This window comes from Populus alba, chromosome 4 (assembly GCF_005239225.2).
Source record: "Populus alba chromosome 4, ASM523922v2, whole genome shotgun sequence".
Lineage (NCBI taxonomy): Eukaryota > Viridiplantae > Streptophyta > Magnoliopsida > Malpighiales > Salicaceae > Populus > Populus alba.
The window spans coordinates 1,941,041-1,968,865 of record NC_133287.1 but is presented as its reverse complement, the minus strand read 5'-3'; the positions used below and the strand labels follow the sequence as shown (position 1 = coordinate 1,968,865).

General features: G+C 34.4%; 2 protein-coding genes and 1 pseudogene across 2 annotated transcripts; all 3 read right to left on the bottom strand.

The window, feature by feature from the left end:
- Positions 1-5,391: 5,391 nt before the first annotated feature.
- LOC118058771 (cysteine-rich receptor-like protein kinase 10) lies at positions 5,392-11,581 on the bottom strand. The gene is made up of 7 exons (XM_035071528.2): positions 10,689-11,581; positions 7,153-7,287; positions 6,906-7,027; positions 6,591-6,801; positions 6,189-6,426; positions 5,935-6,085; positions 5,392-5,855 (listed from the first exon to the last, which is right to left on the bottom strand). The coding sequence occupies exons 1-7, from the start codon at positions 11,527-11,529 to the stop codon at positions 5,517-5,519; spliced, it is 2,037 nt and encodes a 678-aa protein (XP_034927419.1). The 5' UTR covers positions 11,530-11,581; the 3' UTR covers positions 5,392-5,516.
- A 1,512-nt stretch (positions 11,582-13,093) lies between these two features.
- Positions 13,094-16,091, bottom strand: LOC118058690 (cysteine-rich receptor-like protein kinase 15). The gene is made up of 7 exons (XM_035071423.2): positions 15,227-16,091; positions 14,861-14,977; positions 14,580-14,770; positions 14,214-14,424; positions 13,875-14,112; positions 13,626-13,776; positions 13,094-13,548 (listed from the first exon to the last, which is right to left on the bottom strand). Exons 1-7 carry the CDS (start codon positions 16,020-16,022, stop codon positions 13,249-13,251), a joined length of 2,004 nt encoding a protein of 667 aa, XP_034927314.1. The 5' UTR covers positions 16,023-16,091; the 3' UTR covers positions 13,094-13,248.
- A 4,268-nt stretch (positions 16,092-20,359) lies between these two features.
- On the bottom strand, positions 20,360-27,825 carry LOC118058490 (uncharacterized; annotated as a pseudogene).

Genomic DNA, 27,825 nt, shown 5'->3' with positions numbered 1-27,825 from the left:
AGATTCCTCCATCACACAGAAAAATAAAATACTGCCACTTAATGATGTATTGTTAGTACCCGACTTGAAAAAAAATTTACTCTCTGTAAGTCAGTTAACATCTCAATTTCCTGTTAATTGTGAATTCTCTGACGTTGATTTCTGTATTAAGGAACGACAGACAGGACAACCCGTGATCACAGGATGGCGCAAGGGTGACCTCTATGCTCTATCCACCATGCCTGAGCTCTACTTTTCTAATCGTTTCAGATCAGGACCAGCAGATATCTGGCATCAACGCCTAGGACATCCACATTTTTCTGCTTTACAATTATTGCACAATAAAAGTTTGATAGATGTTAAAGGAACCACAAAATATGAACATGTTTGTGACAGTTGTCAATTTGGAAAACTTAGTCGATTACCTTTTTTTCGTTCTGAACATTCTAGTTCTGGTATTTTTGAAAAAATCCATTGTGATTTATGGGGACCTGCTCCTGTTTTATCAATAGGAAAGTTCAGATATTATGCGTGTTTAGTAGATGATTTTTCTAAATACACTTGGATAATCCCATTACTACATAAGTCTGACTTTGCTGATGCTTATTTTGCCTTTGAGCATTATGTTACTCGACAATTTAACAAGCATATCAAGGTCTTTCACTCTGATGGAGGGGAGAGTTCATAAATTCCAAACTATCATCACACTTCCTCTCAACAGGAGTGGTTCATCAGATATCATGTCCTTATACACCGGAACAAACAGGTATAGTAGAAAGAAGACATCGAGTAATACGAGAACTAGGTATGACCATGTTATTTCATAGTGGTGTTCCTTTATCTTTATGGGTTGAAGCTTTCACTACTGCTGTTTATCTTATGAATAGATTGCCTTCTTCCGCACTTAAATTTGAATCTCCATATTTCATGTTACATGGTAATCATCCTATATACTCATCTCTTAGAGTCTTTGGGTCTAAGTGCTTTCCCTACACATGGGATACAAAACAAAATAAATTTGACCCAAAAACAGTTCTATGCATTTTTGTAGGATATAGTGATAAACATAAAGGATACAAATGCTTTCACCCTTCTAGTAAAAAAATGATTATTTCTCGTCATGTAGTCTTCGATGAGTCATTTTTTCCTTATAAACAAAAAATTCAGAACTACATCACTCCATCTCCTACACATGTTATAAGCATTTTTGATTCATGGCTGCCACCTACTATCTCTAACTCTGCTGCAGAAATACAACCCCCAATGTCCACTCCACCATGCTCAAGCTCATCACTAAACACTTTACCATTTTCTCTTAATTTACCTGATGTTTATGCAGAACAACATGCTAGTGCCGTTGAAATTGCAGAACACCACAATGCCGATGGATTGGCAGAGCAAGTCACTATACCATCTTGTCTCAATTTACATGATGATGTTATTACTAATACAATTGCAGAGCAGCAGGACAGTGTTGATGTAGTAGCCGAAACACAACAAGAAGAACACAACCATGCTGTTGGAGTGGGAGAACACAACAATGGTGTTGGAATGTCAGAAAAAGTAACTGTACCATCTTGTCTTAATTTACATGCTGATTATGTTATCACTAATACAGTTGCTGAAACAGTAGCCGATACACAACAGGAAGAAACACAACAATGTTGTTGGAATGGCAGAGCAACACCTTAGAACTGATAATATAACTGAAATACATTTGGTAGAATCTGACCATGAAGATGAAATGCATCGACAACACCTCTCTCACTCACAACCCAATCCTGCTTCTCTGGAATCAAACTTGCAACTTGGTTATTCTCCACGTGCAACCCCTCCTTCACATACCATGGTTACTAGATCACAAAGAGGCATCCTTAAGCCTAATCCAAAATATGCCTTAATATCCTCTAGGACTTCAGCAACCATTCCACGTGAGCCTTCTAACTTTCGGTCTGCATTAGCTCACCCTGGCTGGAAAGCTGCAATGGACGAGGAACTTGACGCTCTCCATAGAAATCAGACTTGGGAACTTGTCCCTCGCACACCTGTCATGCATGTTATTGGGTCTAAATGGGTTCTAAAAACAAAACTCAACTTGACGTGAAAAATGCCTTCTTGCATGGTTTTGTTTCAGAAGACATATATATGGAACAACCTCCAGGAACAGCTGATCCACGGTACCCATCACATGTGTGCAAGCTCAAAAAGGCTCTTTATGGTCTCAAACAAGCACCCCGTGCCTGGTTTGATCGGTTTAGTATCTTCCTTCTTAAATATGGGTTTTTTTGTAGTCTTGCAGATCCATCACTTTTTATTTTTCACTCTAACTCTGATACTTTAATCCTTCTTCTTTATGTTGATGATATACTCCTCACAGGATCGTCTGTTCCTCTGGTTACGCACCTGATTCAACTGTTGAGCTCCGAATTTGCAATGAAAGATTTAGGACCCATTCATCATTTTCTTGGCATTGAAATTACTCACACATCTGAAGGACTCCATCTCTCTCAATCACACTATGCGCTGACAATCCTGGAACGAGCTGGTATGGTGGACTGTAAACCAATGAGCACACCGCTTGAAGCTAAGACTAAAATGGCAGCAACTGATATGCTATTGCAAGATCCACAATTTTTTCGTGGGCTTGTTGGTGCTTTACAATATCTCACACTCACAAGACCTGATATATCTTACAGTGTCAATTTTATCTCTCAATTCATGCATGCTCCAACTGTTATACATTTCAAAATGGTTCATCGTATTTTAAGATATGTCAAAGGCACAATTGACACTGGATTAAATTTTACTTCCCATTCTACACTTGATCTTTGTGCTTTCTCAGATGCAGATTGGGGAGGTTGCTCTACAACAAGACGCTCCACAACTGGATACTGCACATTCCTTGGTAGTAATCTCATTTCCTGGTGTGCAAAGAAACAACCCACTGTCTCTCGCTCCAGCACCGAGGCAGAATATAGAGCTATGGCTAATACAACGGCAGAGCTTACATGGCTAACCTTCATTCTACAAGATCTTCACATATCACCTTCTTCACCACCTATCCTCTACTGTGACAATCTCAGTGCCTTACACATGACTGTCAATCCTGTGTTTCACACTCGTAGCAAACACATTGAATTGGATTACCACTTTGTACGTGAGCGTGTTGCCCTTGGTCTTCTCATCACTCAGCACATCTCCACCCATGAACAAATAGCTGACATCTTCACCAAACCCATGTCCAAAAGTGCATTGGCTTACTTCAAAGACAAACTATGCCTCCGACTCCGGCCTAGTTTGAGGGAGGATGTTAATGGTAATAAGACAGATGCTCATGGAAACAATTCAACTGCAGCTGTAAGCCAGCAACGTGGAAACCAACATGGAAACGAATCAGCCCTCATGGAAACAAATCAACTGCAGCAGTCATCAGCAACATGGAAACAAATCAAAGAGACGTTGGCTAATTAGAATCGCCAGCAACAATGGAAACAAACCAACTCTCATGGTAACAAGACACAAACAGAAAGAGACGTTGGCTTGTTATGGAAATAAATCAACAGCAGCAGCAATGAAGTTTATGACAGGAACCAGAAAGAGAAAGAGACGTTGGATTGTTATGGAAATAGATCAGCTAAGAATGGCAAGTCAATGTATCCAAATTAAGCAACTTGTAATGTTATAAAAAAACAGCAGCTCGTATAGAAGAGCAAGTTGTATATTCACGTTAATATTCAAAGAAACAGAGAAACCTTTCTTCCATTGAAACATCCTTATCTTTCTTCAAATTTCCGCTAATTAAACCAACAAAGGTCGGTTTCATTGTTTATATAAAGAACGAAGCTCTTCCCTTTTCTTTTTTCATTTTCAATGTTTTTTTTTCTTTCAATGAATCCTTTTATATTATAATTAGATGAAATTATATTTTAAATTATTATGAAAATAAAAAATTAAGAAATAGAGGACTAAAATGAAAAAGAAAAGTTAAAATACATGGCCAATCTTAAATTTGCTATAATTTTATTTTGATCCTAAAATCTATCTTGTTTATTATTCGCTCTTTATATTAGAGAGATGAGAGAGAAACTCAATGAAAAACAGGAAGAGAGAACATTACTAGATGAGTTATTTCTCAATAAAAAAACTCATTATTCATAGTATAAATAAACCGATTCTATTTGACAATGAAAATTTGATTGTACTATTTTTAAACCTTTATCTTGTTTATAAAAATCGATTGGCCATGTATCTAGTTTAGATGAATATTATCTAGATTTTATAATGTTTGGTGATGTTAATGCTAACAAGAAAAAAAAGGTTGCTTTTATTGATTAGGATGAATATGATATTATTGAAATTGAGTGAGAGTTGATCAATAAAAAAAAATAAAGAGCTAAGAAATGAAGTCAAATGTGTAGTAGATGAGAGAGAGATTTTTTTGGTTACTCAAAGATAAGCATTATAGCCTTCAACTAGAGAAAAAAAACAATACAAGACCAACATCAACAAGATGTTTAGTCACTTAATCATAAATATAAAGATTTTGTGAATGAAATGGAGCAAGAACACTCTAAATTGCTCAACAGGATTTAGAAGGAATATGTAAACTTCTTGTTAGTCATTGAGGTGCAGAAGAAGGAATTGGAGAGCAATATCAATAAAAGGTGTGAAGAGATAATAAGCTATTTAAGGGATGAAAAGAAAGTCTTTGAGCTTGAAAAGAGAAGCGAGCTTTAACATATTGCTGCTCTTAAAAAAAAAAAAAAAAACAAGAAAAGGAGTTGGAACAAGTTGCTTCAAATATATATAAAAAAAACTTATGAGAAAAAAGAGGGGCCAATAAATAAATCACCACAATTAATAGGTGATCAAGTGCCATTGATAACATAGCAAATAATGATCAACAATCACAACATGCTACAAACGGCCTATATGGATGAATAATTATGAGGCAACTAAAATCAATTAATCTAATGATCTACTTGCTCATTTTGCTGTATTCTCATTGTGTGATCATATGACTTTTGAAAATGCTGTAAAAAAATAAAGTGGCAAAAGTTTATGGATAATGAAATTGTTATCATTAAAAAAAATAATACGAGAAAATTAACAAAACTTCTAAAAGTACAAAAGATCATTGGTATAAATAGATGTTAAGAGAAAGTTAAATGAAAATTCTTCATTGTTAAACTGGGTGACACCTGTTTAAGGAAGAGATTGTTAGATAATAGTTATAATCATTGTGTAGGTAGGGATTCTTGAGAAATAGTTAATTAGAATCCTTAATTATTTAATTAGAATTCTTATTAGATTATGAAAGTTAGAGGATTAATTTCCTTATAAATGAGAGCCACTATATTAAGAATTATAAGTGTGTAAATAAGTGTGAGCTAATCAATAAAGCTTTGGGCATTCATTCAAAATACTCGTGTTTTATTTGTCAACAATGAAAATCACAATTTTAAAGTGTTTGGTACTGAAAAATTGACCTCATGTTTTTTATCCTATGCTTATTTTAGAGAAAATACACTTACTCCCTATCGAGGATATACTTCAGTAATTGAACCTTCATCTACAGAATAAGCAATAGACTTTCTTTTAGATTGATCTAAAAAAAATTCCTTGCTTGAAATGTTCACTTCATCTGTTATAGTGCTGTGGAAAAAAAATGCAGGCTCTTGCGGGGATGGTAAGGTAACCGAGTAACTATTGAGTGTGAGAACAACTGTTGCCATTGCGGGTCTGATAGCTGGATCTTCTTGAACACATAACAATCCAATGTGGATGCATCTAATTACTTCATTTCTTGAATATCTATATATCAGAGTTGGATCCAGCACTTCCAATGGTGTCCCATCTCTCCAATGTTTCCAAACCTGAAAACAGAAAATTGAATGGTCAAAAGTTGCTACATCTTATGCTATTTGTTTTCAAGAGAGAAAAACTTGCACTCACATAGCTCACAAGGTCTACAGCACCCCCTGTTTGATAGAAAGAACTGTTCTTCTTTCCGGTTATAATCTCAAGGATTAAGACACCAAAGCTATAGACATCGGACTTGACAGAGAAACGCCCATGCATTGCATATTCTGGGGACATATAACCACTACAAAGCAGAAAAACAGAGAAATGATATGAAAAAAAACGAAATTAAAGCCCTCTGTCAGCAAATGAATTTACTAATCAATGGGAATTAGATCCAAACTTACTATGTTCCAACAATTCTATTGGTACTTGCTTGAGTTTGATCGACTACGAAAATCCTAGCCAAGCCAAAATCTGAGATTTTGGGGTTCATATCTCCATCTAGCAGGATATTGCTGGCTTTGAGGTCACGATGTATAATTCGTAGCCGTGAGTCCTCGTGAAGATAAAGAATTCCTCGAGCAATGCCTCCTATTATTTTGTACCGTCTGGACCAGTCCAACAGTCCTTGCCTTTGAGGGTCTGTAAAATCAAGAAAACAGAACCTTCAAGTCAGAGTGCAGATCAACTGTTTCAAAGACAATTGTGCCTGATTACGAAGAATCGAGTTTATTCCTAGAGGCAGATATGCATTTCTTGTACTAGAAGGCAATGAGAAGAACATTTAGAAAATCATCAATATATACCAAATAGAAAGTAGTCTAGGCTTTTGTTGCTGACAAATTCATAGACAAGAATCTTTTCTTCTCCTTCCAAGCAAAATCCTTGCACCCTCACTAGATTCCTGTGTTGAAGCTTGGCTACCAATACAACCTCATTCTTAAATTCTGCAGCACCTTGTCCGGAATTTTTTGATAGCCTCTTCACAGCAATTTGCTTTCCATTAGGAAGTGTTCCCTGAGAAAGCACTTTCACAGATGCTTGAGCAAGGGATTTTAAAATCCTAATGCAACAAGGTATTTCCTGTTCTTGAAAATTTAAATGCATCACGAATTGCTTACCCTGTAAACCTCACCAAATCCTCCTTTACCTAACTTGTTGTCAGCGGAGAAATTGTTCGTGGCAGCTTCTATAGTACTCAAATCGAATTGCAAGGACTCCTCGGTTGTCATCTCATCTCCAACTGCACAACACAAGTAGATATCCCTTTGAGCTTTTGAAAATATTATTAGGCAGAGTACAAAACAGAAAAGACTCTGCTTTTATTTTTTTGTTTCCCAATTAAAAAAGATTTCTAATGTTCTTTACCATCATTTTCTGGCACATAATCTCTAATCTTTCTTGCCCTCCTCCGGAAACAGAGACACATGCTGAAAAGCGCGATAGAAACAGCAATGGGAATGACAATGGCTATAATTAAAACTGTTGAGACACCGCCTTTTTCTGCAAAAAGAAACATGTATCATTCAAAAACGCATTGTAATTCGTAAAGCTTTTAACTTTAACGTACAAGCATATTGAATGTCATGGGAGCTATTTTTTTTATTTTTTTTATTTTTGGGTTTTTTTTAGTAAAAATGCTATAAACCTGGCTTGGTTTGGTCAATCAAACTGCCGACCAGTAACTAGCCTAAACAAGGTTTTTTATTAAACCGTGTTGAGAGTTATTGGTGTCAAGCTTGATTATTCTGACTTTATAACTTGATTGACCTAGTCAAAATATGAATAAGATCCTTTATGAGTTGTTCTTTTAAAAAGAAAAATCATTTTAAATGTTTTTTAAAATAAATTTTAAAATGATACTAGATTAAATTTACCTGTACAAACTAACCTAACTCATAATTCATATCTTGAGCTGAATCATATCATATAACTGGCCGAGTTGTATAACTTTGCTTCCATGATTTAAAGCCAAAAGCGGCTTTGAAGCCAGTAATTAACCTTTTGTAACATGTTGACAATCCAACATGAGTATCTTTTTGATTTTGGATCCATTATAATTAGAAACAGGGTTATAAGTTCAATATTGCTTTCTCATGGAATGACCAAATGCTATCAAAATATGTCATTCGCAATTTGGTTAAACTTTCTCAAATTTTATTAAATTACTATATCAGAATGCACCAATGCCTCTTTTCATAACATCCGTGCAATAGTGATGGTTATCAAAACCATTGCATTTACTATTATAATGAAATTTCATAGTCCAGATGGACCACATGGACATACTCCAAAAACTTACTCAATAAACTTACTTGAAATATTTAGTAAAAGGTTAAAGAATATAAAAAAAAAAATTGGGATTGAAGAGATGTTCAGATTTATGTTCCCTCTTTATAATTCAAACTAGATTTGTGGCTTGCATACGCTAAATTTATTTTCAACATAGAAAAAAATGCTAAGAAAAAAAATTTGAGAATCGAGATATTGGTTCAATTAGTAATTCAAATAATATGATTAATAAAATACAACAACAATAAATAAATTGATAAAAAAAAAATAAAATAAAAAAGGTAAAAAGAACATAATCTTGAGCTTACCTAGATTATTAAACAACTATAATATTGAAGGGCGAAACAAAAAAAATTAAAAAAAAAATCTAAGTTAAAAAAGGCTAACTTGCAAACTTCACGACCATTGATATAAGATTAAAATAATCTTATAGAGAAAAAAAAAATGCAAGAAAAAAATACTCAAAGTTCAATTTATGATAAATCAAATGAGAACACAGTAACTTTAAATAATAAAAAATAAAAGAAAAAAGTTGCAGTTAAATCTCCAACAAATAAAATATTGAAAGATAAAAATTAAGAAGAAAGATAATTAAAAAGGGATGAAAAACTTGATTTGTACCCATTAGGGTTAAGATGCAAAACATATGACCTAGTTATGATACTAGAATGACCACATTTAAAAAGAAAATTAAATATAATCATGAAATTGAATTATCAAACAATTCAACGTTGAAAAATATAAAAATATATATAATTTAAAAAGGCAACAAGAAAAAATATGAGTTGACCTGAGTTTACCTGCAAACCTATAACCATAGGCATATGATAGAGATAAACCAATATAAGGAAAGGAAAAGAGAAGGTGTGAAGACCACTTTTTAATGAAATTAAATATTGAAAGATAAAATAAAAATAAATCAATTTTTAAAAAGAACATAAACAAGTCAACTCCTATTAAGCTCTGAAAGTGGTGACCTTAGTCATAAACTTGAGACTAATCTCATAGAAGGCAAACCGTAAAAAATAATAATGCAAAACTAAAAAAAAGTTAAGAAATAATAATAAAAAAACATTATCTTTAAGAAAAAGAAAAAGAAAAACTAAGAAAATCCGAGCACACCTTCTAAACTTGGTCCAGTCTCTAAAATTCACAACCGATGAATTCCTAGATTCTAGTTGAAACAAGAAACTTAATTCTCAATCAATTTAATTTTAAAAAATAAAATCATGAAAAAAAATATTAATTTAAAAAACTTGAAAAAAAAAAAAGATAGTAATAAAATAAAATAATCCCAAACAAAACAAATAGGGACCAAAATAATAGGGACCAAATTTAAAAGATAAAAAAAAAATAAAAGGAATGAAATTAAAAAAACATTTGTAATTTTATGAGGCAAACATGATTTATTTTAAAAAAAAAAAAAAACATGAAACTAGCCATAGACCTAACAAAGTAAAAAGGTTAACATATGGAAAACATAAAAAAATACGGAACCGAAGAAAAAAAGAAAGTTAAAAAATAATAATATAGAAGGCTCGTAATAAAAAACAAAAGTCTAATAATTAATTATATAAATATTAAATAACAAAATTAAAAAAGTCATCATCTTAAAAAGGCAAAACAAAATTAAGTGAACCTTTTAAAACTAGGTAAATATCTCAAATTCACAATCTATTAAATTCTAAATTTAGGCTGAATCAAGAAACTCAATTTTTAACTAATTTAATATTGATTGACGAAAGTAAATTCAACACAAAAAAATAAAAATAAAACTTGAGAAAACCCGAGTTATTTTTAAAATCAATAAAAAATTCTAGAGAAAGAAAATAAATTAAAAAAGTTATTTTAAATAAAATAAATAAAAATAAAAAAGTGAAAACACAATCCGAAAGATAAAAACATAAAGGGAAATGAAATATAAAAAAAAATTCATCATATATATTATTTTTTAAATAATATCAAATATTCAAGAATGGAATAAGAAAAAGATATTAATTTCGAGAACTAATCACAAAACCCAACAACAAACGATAAAAGCTCAAAATTACCGGGTTATTTTCAAAACCAATAAAAAATTTACCTATTAAAAAGATTGATTTAATCTTGATGAGTAAAAATTGAATTGTTGAATCGTGTCGCAAATCTCTACTAGAAAAAAATATGTAGTGTGGTGGGATTCCTACATTCGTGCGATTCGGTTGTAGCTTTGAGAAGTTTATCTTAAGAGGGCTTGACTTGAGGGATTTGTTCTTGCAAGGTTTTTTTTTCTTATTTTAGATGGGTTTTTAAAAAATTGTTCATGGAGGAAGGCAATTCTTGATCCAAACATGGTAAACATGAATCGGGCTAAAACCATCACATTTGAATTAAGAATATCAACCGACTAGGAAAAAAAAATTGTTGTATAATTTTAAAATTTACAAAAGGATAGATTTTTTTTCCAAAATAATTTAAGGATTTTGTATTTCATAATTTAATAAATAAATCTCATCCAAAAAATTTAAGAGATAAATTTAAATTTCGACGAGTGCATTCTATAGTAACGACTTTGCTAGAGTGGCAATTGAAGATATTGACAAAAAACAATAAATAGTGCAAACTAACTTTACCTTCTGGTATTGTCACTGAACGAGGAGGTGGAGGAGAAGGAAGAACCACGGGCAGAGGAGGAGGTGACTCCGCTGCGACTGACGGTGCATTATAAAATATATAAATTTCATAATGAATATAACAACTAGGAAACAAGACTCTTCCTCCTATCTTGCTGCCGCAGCAAATGGGCAATATACCAATTGCTGCCCTGAAACAGTTCTTGCAATCAAAGCTAGATAAATCCGGTGTGCACTGGGCAAGGCTGTATATATTTTGGAACGCATCGAAAGATGTTCCATTCACAGCAAACTTTTTAGCACCTGGAGGAGCATTTGCAACTCGATCAGCCAAATCATTCACGGTGGCTCCCAGTAGATTGTTAAAACGCTGGGGTTCGGTTGTGATACTCAGTGGGTTAGACAAGTTGACCCTAAGGCTTTGATCATCCATCCTAGAGAAAATATTCACGTTAGAGTAACGTAGGATGCACGCATCGTAATACACAATGGACGCTATTCCGATTGGGCAACGCTGGACTATATCTTTGGTGGCGAAGGTGACACAACTTTGGCAAACAGTAGTGCTGCTAAGATCGCCACGGCAGATAAACAGGCCGTACACTCGATCAGTGTTCTGCCCGAAAGAGGTGTTGTAGAATCCAATGGTATTATTCGGGGTTGCATTCGAGGCAAGTGAAGAGAGGAGGAGATTTAGATTGGCTCGGTAGGTGCTGTTTAATGTGGAGGTGGTTGCGTTTTGGCAACCATGATCGAGGTAATTGTTATGCTCCTGTGCTAGAGTGATAATAGCAAGGGTAAGCAACGAGAGCAGGATAACGTAGAATTTGAGAGAGTTCATCTCTTTGGTGATCAAGCTCTCTAGCTAGCTAACAGCCCTCATGGTGGAAGAAAGAGAGTAGTTCATCCTTTTAATCATCAGATGAGAGGTAATGTGAACAAGGAATGGAGGTAGCTTAGCAAAACTGGAGACTCTGTTCAATGAGAAAAGTCATGCCAGTACTTTTATTGCGTGTTTGTGTAAGGAAAAAAAATGTTGAAAAAATGTTGAAAAAATGTTGAAGGGTCTTAGTTATTGAAAAAAATATGGAATCATGCAGGAGTGCTAAAGCCTAAAGGTCGTCCTTCAGGATAGTGGGCAGAGATCATTCGGTGTCCTTTGCCGTATTGCTTTGTGCTACTTTAGTGTCCCTTTCTTTGAAATTTCTATAAGTTATTTCTTTTTTAATAAAAGAAAATACTAATTTTATTATTTTAAATAAAGTATAAATACGTCGTCATTTCCATACGTACTATATTTAGAAATTATGTATTGTTTGTTTTTAATAACTTTCCTAATTAGAGATAGGATGAATACAAATACTAAAAATCAATTTCTTACAGACAAAGTTAATTAAATTACTAAAAATTAGCTTTAAACGAGAAAAGGCATAAAAATAGTTATTAAAATGATTAGGTTTTTAATTAGCTTTATATGAAAAAACCATCATTCTTTGCTTCAAACGGGACTTTAGTCATTTGTCACCATTCCTTATTATTTTTTAAGATAATATTTGGTTATTATTCGAAAAACAAAAAAAGAGATAATAGACATAAAAAAGACAAGACATAAAACAAAACTAAGATTAAATTATGATTGGTAATGATATATAAAAACAAAATGATTATCTTTTATATTATATTTGAATATGGTAGATTAAATAAAATAAAATAAGAAAAAAATTATTTTACCCTTTATATATATTATTTATCAAAATTACATATTGAAAAAATAATTTTGTATTTTATTTATATATATACACCTTATATATATATATTGAAAGGAAATGATAAATCAATGTAGAAATAGTAATTTGTAATTTTGAATTTCTTTGAGAAATGATGATTTTATATTTTTATATTTTTTTTTACTATAGCAGTACTATAGAATGGAAGATTTGTATAAGAAAAATGTAATTGATTTATTTTTAATATGTATTTTTTAAAAAAATAATTTTTAATACATATTAAATAATTAATTTTATATATTATGGTTAAAAAAACACATTAACAATACCTACATATTTATTCTCTTGTGTTAGAGAAAAAATATCTAACTCGTAGTGAGGAGAGTCAAATAAATACATCAACACTTTTTTATTTTTTTGTAATTATTAACAAATATATATCTTGATTAATTTAATTAAATGTATGTATAGGCTTTTCAATTCATGATTATATTTTTCTTTTAACTAAATACACATTAATAAAACCTGAATATTCTCTTGATTTGATTTTTTTAAAAAAAAAATTCCAATGGAAAGTAGGCTTTAAGCCCATATTTATACTAACCTAGCTCATTTTTAGGAGATTAAGTGCTAATCAAGTAACTAAATGTCACTATTTTCTCATTGTTGTTATTGAAATTAGACATAAGTTGAAAATGTTCATTGACAAGCATGGCACATTAACAAAGTGGTTAAGAATATGAGACACGTTGTTACTATACACTATTGAAATAATATATCCCCGACCATGCCAGTTGCCAGACACATTAACATAGTGGCAATTTCATTTACAATCACCTCGGTAAGAAACTAGAGACTGTCATTTGATTCACTGAAGGATCTGTTGATGAAGACTTGCCAGCTGGAACAATTTTAACAAGAGAAAAGGCCGGTTGTTGTGGATGAGGAAGAGCTATTGGGTCGCTTGCCAATGCTAAATCCACAAATGACATTGTGGGCCTGTCTGCTGGATCCTTCTGCACACATAACAGCCCAATATGCATGCACCTCAAAATCCCTTCTGCTGGGCCTCTTTCCACCAACAAAGGACCCACAAACTCCATTGCTTTCCCTTCAATCCATAATCTCCATGCCTGTGAGTTTGGTTTCATAACATTACCTGCCAAGACTAAGGGAAAATGTTCAAGGGTAGGGAAAATATTGTACGCACATATGCTAAGAGTGTCTGGCCATGCTCTGTCAGGTAAAAACCACTGCTTCTTTTCCCACTTATGATCTCAAGAAGTATAACACCAAAGCTGAAGACATCCGATTTCACTGAGAATATTCCTTCCATTGCGTACTCTGGAGCCATGTATCCCCTGTTTCACGTGTAAGAAAACCCTAGGAGATTAAAATTACGGATCAAAGTCGTCAGAATACAAGAAAAAAGAAATAGAGGAGAAGAAAGAGGATTTACAATGTTCCTACTACTCTTCTGGTGTTTGCTTTGTTCTGGTTTTCGCCGAAAATTCTAGCCATGCCAAAGTCTGATATCTTGGCAACCATCTCGTGGTCCAGTAGAACATTGCTAGGTTTCAAATCCCGGTGAATGATTCTAAGCCGGGAATCCTCATGTAGATAAAGAAGTCCTCTAGCAATGCCACAAATTATGTTGTAACATGTCTCCCAATCAAGCTGTGCTCGTCTTTCAGCATCTGAAATTTGAATGAGAAGAAACTTCAGCCTCTTGCGTCAATTGATTGTTGAAAATGTAAAATTTAAGAATTCAAATGCAAAATAAATGAATGGAACAGACCAAAGATAAAGATATCAAGGCTTTTGTTAGGCATGAACTCATATATGAGCAGCTTTTCCTCTCCTTCCATGCCACATCCCAACAGCCTCACCAGGTTTCGGTGTTGTAATTTTTCGATTAGTATGAATTCATTTTTGAACTCCTCTAAACCTTGCCATGACTTTATTGAAAGCCTTTTAACAGCTATTTCTTTCACATTTGTTAACACACCCTGAAACAATTTGCAGTGATGAAAATTTTGTGAACCGAAGCAATACTTAACCATGTCAAACTGAATAAAAAACTGGGTTTTCCTTTTAGAGGGATGGACTGCATAGACAGCTGAATCTCAGTGGATTGTGACAGAGAAGCCCCTTTACAACTTACCTTATAAACAGTGCCAAACCCACCCTGTCCAAGCTTATTCGAGTCGGAGAAGTTGTCTGTGGCTGCTCTGATAGTATTTAAGTCCATGAAAGGCAGGTCCTCAGAACTTACCAACTGACCTTCTGCTGTCGTTGTGAACCCCATGGGACCTGCTGATTCCCTTAATAATGTTAGGTGACTTCTTTCCATGGCTGCCAAAAAATAAGAGTTTTAGTACTTTTGAATTGGGATGTAAATTAACCTATTTAATTAAAGTGGACGTGATCACTTGGTTCAGGTACCTCTTTGTCTTCTTCTTTTTCGCCTCAGACAGAAAATGGAAGATCCAATGACTATTAATGTAAGCACCATTGTAGGTATAAACACTGTAATTGCCACCATCTTCCAATTACTCCTGCCTTGCAAAGCAAGAATTTGGTAGCATATCATTTAATAATGGACTAGGATTCTGGACAATACATTACCTTTCAAAGAATGAATTAATAGTAACAATATCAATCATTAACAAATTGGGTACTTATGAGTAAAGCCAGCATTTGAAACACCAAGAGTTACTGGTGGTACTGCCCTTTCTTACTAAAGTGTAATCAAAACATAACTTCTGTTTGCTGACAGATTATCAGTAAAAACAAATTATGTTTACTCACCTTGAGGAGTTGGGAATGTTATCAAGTGACTTGAGGTGTTGTAGTATTTGTACAGCTCAAATCTTACATTGCAATTCCTACTAACAATAATCCCACCTTGCTTCGAAGAACAACATCCCTTGAGATCAATCAAAGCAGAGCTCAAACATTTGTGACACTCATCTTCTCTGATATCTCTAGTGCACTGTACATGGCCATATATGGTTTCGTTCCTTGAAAACTTGATTTCCCCAGTTTCAAACATGAGCTTTGAACGATTGAGCGCCGCCTCATTTGACAGGGTGTCCATGAGGAACCTTACATTGTCATAGAAATGAACAGGATCTGATACGGATTTATTATGAGATTCCATGTCTGGATACTTCCCGGCGTAAACATCCAATGAAGTTATATTCTGAAACGAGTAGTGAATTTGGCATCGTTCATACCATATGATTGCTTCTTTACTTTCGCAATCTTTCAACAGTTTTTGGCTTGCATCTCTCAAACACGTCTGACAAGCACTCGAAGTGACATCTCCCCTACAAAGTGCTTTGCCAGTGACTTTGTCAGGGAATTCACCGATAGCCGCGCTGTTATAGCCGGTTGATGAAGTGATGGAAGTCAAGGTTTCAAGGACAATCTTCACGTTCTTTCCGAATGGGCTTTTCTGATCATAGTCACCATATTCAGTAGTTGAACAAATTTTGAATAGAGGGTCTGCAAGAACAAGGGCAAAGAGCATTGAAAGAAGTATAATCAAGAAGCACATGGCTAAAAGTGCTTGCCTGGTCATAATTATATTTTGGATGAACATCTTAGCAAAAATTTAGACAAGACAAGCAATAAAAAGCTAGGATTGAGATGAGTAAAAAAATTTATGCAAGGCATTCCATTTACGAAAGCAACTTCTGGCGGCTTTACATAAAAAGTATAATAGATGATGTTTTTTAAAGTGTTTTTTTTGTGCTTTTCATAGTCACCATTGACTTGCTTTTTGGTCCTCTTATTTATGAGAAAATGTATTCAAGAGTCACGTACACTCCATGCCACGAGTACTGTCCAGACTTATCCACTCAGAATCTCAAATGCCTATTCGCATATGGTTGCAATTTCCTCGATTGGGTTTAAGAGTTGAAGGTCTTCTCTTGCTATTTTTAATAGACATGATGAAAAGTCACCACCAAAACATTCCCCATTTTGATGTATCTCCACCATCATGTATCTCCACCATCATTTTTTTTAATTTTATCTTTTAAAAATTAATTTTTGTATTAATTTATTTTTATTTTTATAATTGTTATTTGCTTTTTTCTTATTATTTTTTAATTGAAGTTTTTTATGTATCAAATTTGATGCTCATTTTTTTTATTGTAACTTATTTTGTTTGAAATAATTTATGAAATGGTAATTATTATTAATTTAATTTTTTTTTATTTTTAGATTTAATCTCTATTATTTTGATTATTATTTATTTTATTTGAGATAATTTATGAAATTATTTTTTTTTCAATTTCATTATCATTCAACTTTTTAATTTGTAAGATTTGTTCCTCATTATTTTAATAAACTTGAAAAAAATAAAACATTAATAAATTATTTTCTAGCTCATTTTCCATGACATAACCAAATACTAGAAAATGTTTTCTAACTTATTTTTCATTACACTACCAAACATCGAAAAATAATTCACTTTCCTGAAATTTATTTTTCAGAAAGAAATTAGTTTTTAGCAAACAAACAGGGCCTTAAAAAACACTAAGGTGGTGATTGCATTATGGTTAAACTGTATTTTTTTTTAATTGTTTTTAGTTTTAATATATATATATATATGGATTATTTTTATATGTTGAAATTAAAAATAAAATTTTAAAAAATATAAATAAAATTATTTTAATATATTTCTAACTACAGGTAAAGAGAGTTAGAGTTCTAGAAGGAACTCTTGTGGGGTTGTTAATATGAGGGTGTGTTGTAGGGGCTGAGAAGGATTAAAATTTTAGGATAATTTTTTTTAAAAGGAAAGCAAAACTAAAATTTTACTAGTTTTAGTTTTAAAAATTAAAATATTAAAGAGTTTTTTTTTTTTTAGAGACTCGGGCCGTGCCAGCCTCTCTTGTCTTCGCCCTTTGCGTGGTGTGTTTGTATTTTGAGCGTGCTTTAGTTATTCATAGCAGTGTTTTAAAACCCGGACCAGCCCGGCGGGTCGACCTGGGACCCGGCCGACCTAGGCATGGGACCGGTCCGAGTGGAGGCCAAAACCCGCTTGGGAATTGGCCCGGCCAGACCAGGGTGAGACCCGGTCAATTTTTTTTTTATTTTCCCTGTCATTAAACGACGTCGTTTAATGATATCTGAAGGCTAAAACGCTGAACACTGAAGAAGAACGAAGCACTTAACAATTAGGTTACTCTGTATTTGAAGAAGAATGAAGAACTGAAGAAGAAGAAGAACTGAAGAAGAACGAAGCAATTAATCATTGATCTCAGCGAAAAAGGTTTGAATCTCCTTCTTTCACTTTCTGTTTTGTTTATTCTTGGCCGTTTTCTCATTTCTAACATCAATTTCAGTTGCAAGTTTCAAGTTTTCAACCCGATTCAAGTTCATCCTTCTTTCCTCGCTGCCATCGATTTCTCTAGACCAATTTCTGCATCAATTTCCTCAGCCCTCGGGTATGTTTCTCCAACCCGATTACTGCTACAGTTTCTGTAATTTCTTCTACCGCTGTTTCTATAGCCCGAACTGTGTTGTTTCTGTAATTTCTGCTACAATTTCCTCAATGGAACTGTGTTGTTTGCATCAATGGAACTGAGTTTTTTGTCTGCATGATGAACTCTAGATGATTTTATGCCCAATTTCTTTAGCTGTTATATAGTTGTTACCATGATTTTATGCCCGATTTCTGCATCAATCTTTAATTGATTTTGTTCTTCGTCGATTTATTGTTTTGTTGATTTGTTTGATTCTGTTATGTACTTATGGTTTTTTTGATTCTGTGAAGTAATAGACTTATGGTTTGTTTGATTCTGTGATGACTTATGCTGTTAACAACGGTTTGATGTAGGATTGGCAATTAGAAACTTATGCAATTTTATTGCATTATGTTACCATTGCAGTGTAGGAACTAGGAACAAATAGAAAGATTGCATTGTAGGATTGGCAAATGACTGGAGGATTCAGATTTTGAAAGCTCATACTGGGCATATATTTAAATATTACGGTAGAGGTTTGTTCTCGAGCCTAGTCTCATCTTTCTTTTATCTTTCCTTCAACTTTCAAATATGTTAGGTCAAAAAATATACAGGGTGAGGTGTAATGAGTTATTGCTCTCTCTGTGTAAGTTAAGTTGAAATTTGAGAATGAGTTATTTGAATGATTGACAAGTTTTCTCTTCATTGGACTAGATTTTTTGCTTGAACTTTCTAAAGCCATGATAGTCTAATGTGAAATTTAATTGTCATTTTCCCGTGGTAGTGCTGCCAGCATTGTCAATCAATGCTTGCAGTTCTATGTTCAAATTTTTCTTCCATGGAGACGGAATATATAACTTAATGTGTTAATTTAATATAAGTGAATGTGTTGTTTTAAATATTTTAGAATTTATGTTGTTGGATGTTTTTTTAAAAATATTAGTTATGTGTTTTTTTTTTTTTTCTATATAGTTTTTTTGGGTTGACTTGGATCAATCCATCTGACCCGTGATCCGATCACTTGACCGGGTCCATGACCGGATTAAATTTCAAAACTAGGAATTCATAGTGAGTATTGTGAGCTAAATAGAATATTATTATGTAGTTGAACATCACCCAACTTTTCACGGCTAAACTAAGGAATGGTCCCCCCCATTAATTGTTTTTCCCCCTCAATAAACGTACTAGTCAATGGAGGGATTAACCATCTCTATCGAATTGAAGCTGTCATTATGCCATCCAAGACAGTCCATATCCTCTCTCTTCAACTTTAGTGACTTGATATTAGAATTAGACTATTGTTGTCACATAATCTCGGGAGCTATCCAATCCAATAGCACTAACAGATGTACTTTATTTTTTAAATTATTTTTCATTTAAAAAACATTAAAATAATATTTTTATTTTATTATTTAAAATTTATTTTTCACACCAACCCAACCCCCTCCTCTCGGATTGAGTGGCGGCTGAACCTATTCAAAATAATAAAGATGTTCACAAATTATCAGTGTTCTAGATAAGTTTGATGTGATGGAGGCCCCCACAGATGTTAGGTAAAGGCCGGAGGGACCTACCGCAACTCAGAAGCTGAAAAGAAGACGGCCACCGCGAAAGAGGGTAGTGAAAAACACAGTAAAGACTAAACTGCTGCCTCGAAAAATAACGCAGCACTTTTTCTCTGAGCTGATAATTTCTTCGAACTGTTCAGTGTCTCTGCTCCTAAGAACTAATTCTCCATTTGCATCGACAAGAATTGTCTTTTTTCTGATAAAAGAAAACAACTGATACAGCGGAAGCATGGCTTGAGATCAATTTTGGAAACTGAATAAATAATGGAGTTCATATCCCAAACGGGCTTACACACTTGGCCAACCCTCATCACCAACCTGATCGAAACCATTGATCAAGCAACCAGTTGAAAGCTAAAACTAAACACCCCACCTCAAAACACAAATCAAAGAGAGCTTCGGTAGTCATATAGTTTTATTATTTAAGTTCATCAAATTGTGCCGCTCCAAATTCGGTAAGATGTATAAGACTTGCGCATAACTCAACACTGGGCACTAAAAAAAAGAGAGTACAGGGACCAAAAATGATTAATTAATCCAGTGCAATAAAGTTTTACACAAAACCTAACTTCTAACTTGCTAAAATGCATTTGTAATCCCTCAAGTTTTGAAAATTAGTCATATCCAATTCCTTTACTGGAATTTTGGTCATGCAAGTCCCTATACTTTCAGTGACTCACGGTCCCTCCATCCATGTATACCTTTTACATTACTATCAAATAAATTTTTCAATTATCATTGTAAATACCAAATCAAATATTCAGTATCCACATTCAAACTATTGTAAAAAATAATTATATTAAACAATTTTTTTAACAGAGAATTGATTTCATTCCATTATTACTCTTTTCATACCAATTTTTGTAACTGAGAGAAACAATGAAACGTATTTTTGCCCCGTCCTATACAGCCGCGGACATACCTAAGAGGGCTTCGTGGTCACACACTTCAATATTCACGAGCTTCATCAACGAGGTAAAATATCAGAAACTGTTAAGCCATTGAAAGAACAATCATTTGCTTTTGCCTCGTGGTGGTCTGTAAATCTCCCAGCAAAAATGGCCGGCCGTTGAGGTTGGGGAAGATCAATTGAGTTGTCACTTTTCAGCATTAAAACAACGGACGACATGGCTGGCCTTTCACTAGCATCTTCTTGGACGCATAATAAACCGATATGCACGCATCGGGAAAATTCATCAGAGCAGCATGAATCAGCCAACACTGGATCTATCATCTCGAGTTCCTTTCCATTGTTCCATAATTCCCGTGCCTGGTTCAGGATTCGGAAGTGTATTTAACTAAACATTTTTAATTATCATGGTGTCAAGTAAGTGATTATGTGTATTCTATTCCGAAGAAACTTACATAAGCCAGGAGGCTAGGAGCACGTTTCGATTTGTGGAATCCAGAATTCTTTCTTCCGGTTATGATCTCCAGCAGAACAACTCCAAAACTAAAAACATCAGATTTGGTGGAGTAAAGTCCCTCCATTGCATACTCTGGTGCCATGTATCCACTATTCAACAGAAGGGACAGTAAATTTTTAGTAATCCTGCAAAAGTAAATATCCAACAAGACCTATGTGCTGTGCTCCCAGCAGCTAGAGGAGACAGGTGGCCCAAAAAACTCCAGACTCGGAAAAGTTAGAAACATGAAACACGGAAAATGATGGATCATGTCATTATGCTTTGTGATGTTATTATTGTCTAGGAAATCGGGTAACTAATGAAGTGATTATACTTGATATACAAAGACAATTCAGGTGAAAATTCACTTACTATGTTCCCACTATCCTAACAGTATTGGCTTCGCCTTCATTAGCTTCCATGATCCTTGCCATTCCGAAGTCAGAAATCTTCGGATTCATGTTGTTGTCCAACAAGATGTTGCTAGCTTTCAGGTCCCGATGGATGATTCTAAGTCTAGAATCCTCATGGAGATAAAGAGTTCCCTTTGCAATCCCATTTATAATATGAATACGACTTCTCCAACTAAGTTGAGCACGTTTCCTCGGATCTACAGTTAAATCAAAATTGATGCGAAATCAAATTATTGCTTGTATTCACTATTTGAAAAATAAGATTTCAGCATATTGTATCTGAGATCAATGAATGGAAATTTCTGATGTGAAAACATTAAGAAACTTATTAAAGAGGACTAGTTACCAAAGAGGACCATGTCTAGGCTGTTGTTAGGCATGAATTCATAGACCAGAAGCTTTTCCTCTCCATCAACACAAAAACCGAGAAGCTTAACAAGATTTTTGTGCTGGAGTTTCATGATTAGCAGAACTTCATTTGTAAACTCGTTTTTGCCTTGCTCGGACGAAGCTGAAAGTCTCTTTACTGCTAATTCTTTTCCATCACTCAGTGTACCCTTCAAAAACACACAACAAAGGAATTAGTAAAACCTCTTTTATCTCTTCTCTAGAGTACTTTGTAAGGTAATTTGAGCTTGAACATAAGATATTTAATTCATTTACCTTGTAAACTGGGCCAAAACCACCTTGCCCGAGAAAGTTTGTTTCAGAGAAGTTATCAGTAGCTGCATTTATGGATGCCAGATCCATCATTGCGGATTCCCGATCATTAAGGCCATCTCTCTGAAAATCTTGGTGCTGGAAATCATTGCGGTTTGGGTGATCAAACCCACGAAATTTATCATCTTGACTAGTATTTTCTTTCTTACCTGTATGACAAGATTCAAGAAGTCAACAAGGATTACAAAGAAAACTAAAAAGAACATGTTGGTGAATTTCATAAGAAGCATCCTTGCATTTTCGCATTCTGAATTTCATCGCAAGATGGCAGAAGAAGGAGCCTAAAATTGCTACCACCAAAAGTGTTGATGCCACAGTACTGATGGTAATTATCCATATTTCCCTTTCGTTGCCTGTCATTAGGGAAAATAAATTATTTTCAGCTCATGAAGTATAGTTTTTTTTTTTATTAGCAAATACAACCAAATATAACCACTTTTTACGTCTTAATTGATCTATAAGCAAATTGGTACCTTTTCCGGTCACCGTTCTTTGAGAAGATTCAGTTGCGCCGTCATAGAAAGCATATAACTCATACCTTAAATAGCAACTGCGGCTGAAAATCCTTGCTCCACGAGAAAAATAGCAACAAGTCGTAACATTTTTTATGGCAACCTCAAGGCATGTGTAACAATCATTTGGAGACAAGTCTGTAGAGCACTGTACTAGAGAGAAAACGCTGTCACTACCAGTGAAAGGTTCGTCTCCAGTAGCATACATATTCGCTGAAGGACCAAAAGCTGCCTTCTGATAAGACTACTCAAGGTTTTATTGACTACTAAACTAAGATGTTCTGGATTTGAAATGTTCTTTGGATTTTGTTGGGGAATGTTTCCTGAAACATCCAAGTGGCCTAAGAATCTTTGATTCGAGTAGCGCAATTGACATAGCTCTCCCCACACAACTGCTTCCTTATCTCCTGGACAAAGCTGCCTGATGTCTTGGGATGCTGCAGCTACGCAGGTACGGCAGCTTTCATTTCTTACATAGTTGAGGCACATATATTGAGCATACACTCTGTCTGGATCAATTCCAGTAGAGGTATTGAAAATTTTTTGAAACTGAAGCATTTGAAGAAAGAGAAAGCCATGAGGGTCTCGAGATTGTTTTGAAATGGACTATTATCTGTATAGTTAGATTTGTTCGAGCAAAGACTGTATGGAGGATCAGCATAAGCAAGATCAAGAAGGTTAGCAATGGAAAAATACAGCAAAAGAATTTGAAAACTTGTTGTAACAAGAAGGAAATTTTGACCCATATCCTGTGTTTTGAGATTTCTACACTAGCTATAATTTGTAGCTGAAATTGTTTTCTGTCTTCTTTCACCTTACGGCCGAGAGACCATAGTTATATTATATGTATATATAAAGCAGTCAAATATGGTGGGTCATCCAAAAGCATAGCAAATGGGAATTTTCTTGGAAGAATTGGGATAAATCAAGGCAAGAAGAAAAATATTGTTATAGAACGAAGTCCCCCGTCAAATAAGTATAAGAATATAAGGTAATATTAAATGAGTCCCTCATCACTGAATTTTAATATTTTGGATTAAATTCATATTTAATTATCAAATTTAATGTCATATCCTAGGAAAAAATTCAAGACGTTAGCAAAGATCTTAAAGATCATCGATAAGATTAAATTGTTTTGGATGAAATCAAATTTAAACAAAAAAAATCAACAAATACGAATCGAGTTTTTACCCTACAAGTAAAAAAAAAAAGTGATGAAGGATGAGTCATGAAACCGTTTCTTCCTATTTCATAACTTCATTTTTTTTTTCCATTTTTTACAATATATGTGCATGCATGTGTGTGTTGAAAAAGAAAAATGGACTTGCTATGGTCAACAAAACTATAAGAAAAATGGACTTGCTATGGTCAACAAAACTATAAGAAAAATGGACTTGCTATGGTCAACAAAACTATATTGGACACTGAATACTGAATTTTTTACAGAAGGATCTATTCGTGGTGTGTAGTTTCCAGGAAGGTCTTATGTAATTTGTAAGATTTGTCAAGAACATGGATGGACGTTAATGATTTGACCTGGACTAAAAGTTTTAACCAATGTTTCATGAATTTTCAATGTTCGTCTTTGAACAACAATTCCGAGTTTGAACAAGACTTGTTTTGTGATTCATATTTCCTACTTGGAAAACTGTAAGAAACTGCATTTACGATCGGCCCACCTTTACTTAATTAATTTAAATTTCAGCCTCGAGGTACGTGTTCGGTGATATAATATAAAGTTGTTTTTTATTATTATTTTTTTAATTAAAATGTATAATAATTATGATTTTTAGATTTTTTTATTTTTTATATTAACACATTAAAATAGTAAAATTATATCAGCTTAATTGTTTTTAGACAAAAAAAAAATATTTTAAGAAACAAAAATTATTAGAATGTTTCCCTCGTCATACCAAATTTTATGGGTAAAAAATTATACACTCAGTTCCCAATATTTGAAAAAAAGTAATATCACAAGTATATGAGAGGTACGTTGTGAAAAGCAAACGTAAATCGATTCATTATTTTTTTTTGTCTCAATAGTTATATAAAAAATATATTATTTTGAATTTTTATTTTTTTAAAACTATGTTTTTTTTCATAAGTTCAAGGGGGTATTTTTACAATTTAGCTACGATGAAATTAATATTTTTCTTTAAAAAAAAAAAAAAACATTAGTGGTTAGTGTTACAGACCAACGTGACCAGAACCAAAACCATATCACTACCACCTTAAAATTAGTGGACAGTGTCTCGTCATGCTATTTATTTATGGCTTATAATTTGTCAGAACCCCTTATAATTCCAACTAGCTATTCAGACACGTTGTTACTAAACACAATTTGAGGTCTTCTATTCACCATTTTGAGATCTTAACAAAATGGCTAAGAAAACTAGCTATTCTGAACCACACCACTTGCCGCAGACATTGACAGGAACAGTGGCAATCTTATTAACAATCAGCGCGGTGCGATACCAGAAACAGTGATTTGATTTACAGAAGGATCTGTTGGTGAAGACTTGTAGATTGGAACCATTTTACCTAGAGAGAAGGCAGGTTGTTTCGGCTGAGGAAGAACTATTGGGTCACTTCCCAAAGCTAGAACCACAAATGACATTGTTGGCCTGTCTGCTGGATCTTCCTGCACACATAACAGCCCAACATGTATGCACCTCACAATCCCTTCTGTTTGACTTCTGTCCATCAACGAAGGATCCACTAATTCCATTTCTCTCCCTTCATTCCACAATCTCCACGCCTGTCAAAAAACATAACAGTACCTGGTTATAATTTTCAAGCTTCAAAATTCTTTTTGATAGGTTGACAATTATTTGAATGGAAATTTTGATGGCAGCGATGTAGTAATATTGTACAAACATATGCTAAGAGTGTCTGGCCATGGTCTGAGAGATAAAAGCCACTGCTTCTTTTCCCACTTGCCATCTCCAGTAGTATAACACCAAAGCTGAAGACATCTGATTTCACTGAGAATAGCCCTCCCATTGCGTACTCCGGAGCCATATATCCGCTGTTTCGTGCGTAAGACGTGCTTTGGATAAGTTATAAGAATTTAGGACTAAAAGCATCACCAAACTAGAAAAAGAAATTAGAGTTAAAAAAATCAATTAAAAGAGGGCTTACAATGTTCCTACTACTCTTCTAGTGTTAGCTTTGTTCTGGTTTTCGCAGAAAATTCTAGCCATGCCAAAGTCTGATATCTTGGCAACCATTTCATGGTCTAGTAGCACATTGCTAGGTTTCAAATCCCGGTGAATGATTCGAAGCCGGGAATCCTCGTGCAGGTAAAGAAGTCCTCTAGCAATCCCACTAGCTATGTTGTAACATGTCTCCCAATCAAGAAGTGCGCGTCTTTTGGCGTCTGAAATTTGAATAAGAAGAAACTTCAGCCTCTTGCATCTTTTAATTGTTGAAAATGTAATATTTAAGAATCCAAAGGCAAACTAAATGAAAGGAACAGACCAAAGATGAAGATGTCAAGGCTTTTGTTATGCATGAATTCATATATGAGCAGCTTTTCATCTCCTTCCATGCCACATCCCAATAGCCTCACAAGGTTTCGGTGCTGTAATTTTGCAATTACTTTGACTTCGTTCTTGAACTCCTCTAAGCCTTGCCATGACTTCCTTGACAGCCTTTTAACAGCTATTTCTTTCCCATCTGGTAACACACCCTGAAACAAATTTGCAATAGTAAGCGATCGATGGCAAACTGAACAAAAAACTCGGTTTTCCTAGAGGGATGGATTGGAAAGACATACTCTTGAATCTCAGTGGATTATGACAGCAAACCTTTACCACTTACCTTATAAACAGTGCCAAACCCACCTTGTCCAAGCTTATTTGAATCGGAGAAGCTGTCTGTAGCTGCTCTGATAGTAGTTAAGTCCATGAAAGGCAGGTCCTCAGAACTTACCAACTGACCTTCATCTGTCATTGTGACCCCTCTTGGACAGGCCAATTCCTGTAGTAATGCTAGGTGACTTCTTTCCACGCCTGACAAAGAATCGGAGTTTTACTCTTTTGTGGTTCTGATATCAACTTAGCCTAACAATCTGCTGATCGCTTAGTTAATTTACCTCTTTGTTGTCCTCTTTCTTTCAGCAGACAGGCAATGCAAGACCCAATGACAATTACAATCACCACTACAAGAGCACATGCAGCTAATGCCACTATCCCAATCTTCCAATTACTTCCTGCCTTGCAAAGCAGAGAATTGCATAAGATTCAATTTATGAAGAAAAATATTTAATCTCCAAAAATAATAAACTAAAATTCTGGACAATTTTGCGCTACATGTTATCCGTCATGGGCAAGATCAGTCATTAATGCAAGACATGATTACTTCTTTTCGCTCACAGATTTTCAGCAAAAAAATTCCTGTTCACTAACCTTTAGGATTCGGATATGTTAACAAGTAACTCGAGGCATTGCAATACTTGTACAGCTCAAATCTCACATTGCAATTCCTGCTAACAATAATTCCACCTTGCCGTGACGAACAGCATCCTTTGAGTTCAGCCAAAGCAGTTTTCAAGCATGTTTGACAATCATCTGGTATGATATCTCGTGTGCACTGTGCATGACCATATACGGTTTCGCTTCTAAATTTGATTGACCCAGTTGCAGACATGTGCTTGGAAGGATTGACAGCGGCCTCAGTTAACAGGTTAGTCATTAAGTAGATTAGAACATCAGAGAAATGTTTTGGATCTGATAGAAATTTCTCCTGAAAATCCCTGTCTGGATACTTCCCTGAAACGAGTAGTGAACTTGGCAAAGTTCATACCATATGATTGCATCTGTATAATTTCTACAATCCTCAAAGATTTCTTGGCTCGCCTTCTCCACACAAGCCTGGCAAGAGCTTGAGTTGACATCACCTCTGCACAGTGCTTGGCCATAGACCTTGGCAGGGGGTTCTCCAAAAGAGGTGTAGTTAAAACCTGTTAATGAAGTGATGGACGGCAAGTTCTCAAGAAGAAGCTTGAGGTTGCTCTCAAATGGACTGTTGAGAGTGTAGTTGCTTGTGTTATTGGAGCAAGATGTAAAAAGATGGTCTGCAACAGTAATGGCTGGGAGAGCTGAAAACGGTATGATCAGCAAAAACATGACTAAATTTATATCTTTGGTTGTCATCAGGATCATTTTGGAGCAAATTTAACGGGAAAAAAAGGGCGGCTTGGAAAGTCACTTGAAACCATGTGGAGTAATGGGAATATAAAAGGTGTACAGGTGATCATGGGGAGAGAATAACTGTAATCATCTCTGAGAATACGTTTTACTTTGTCAAT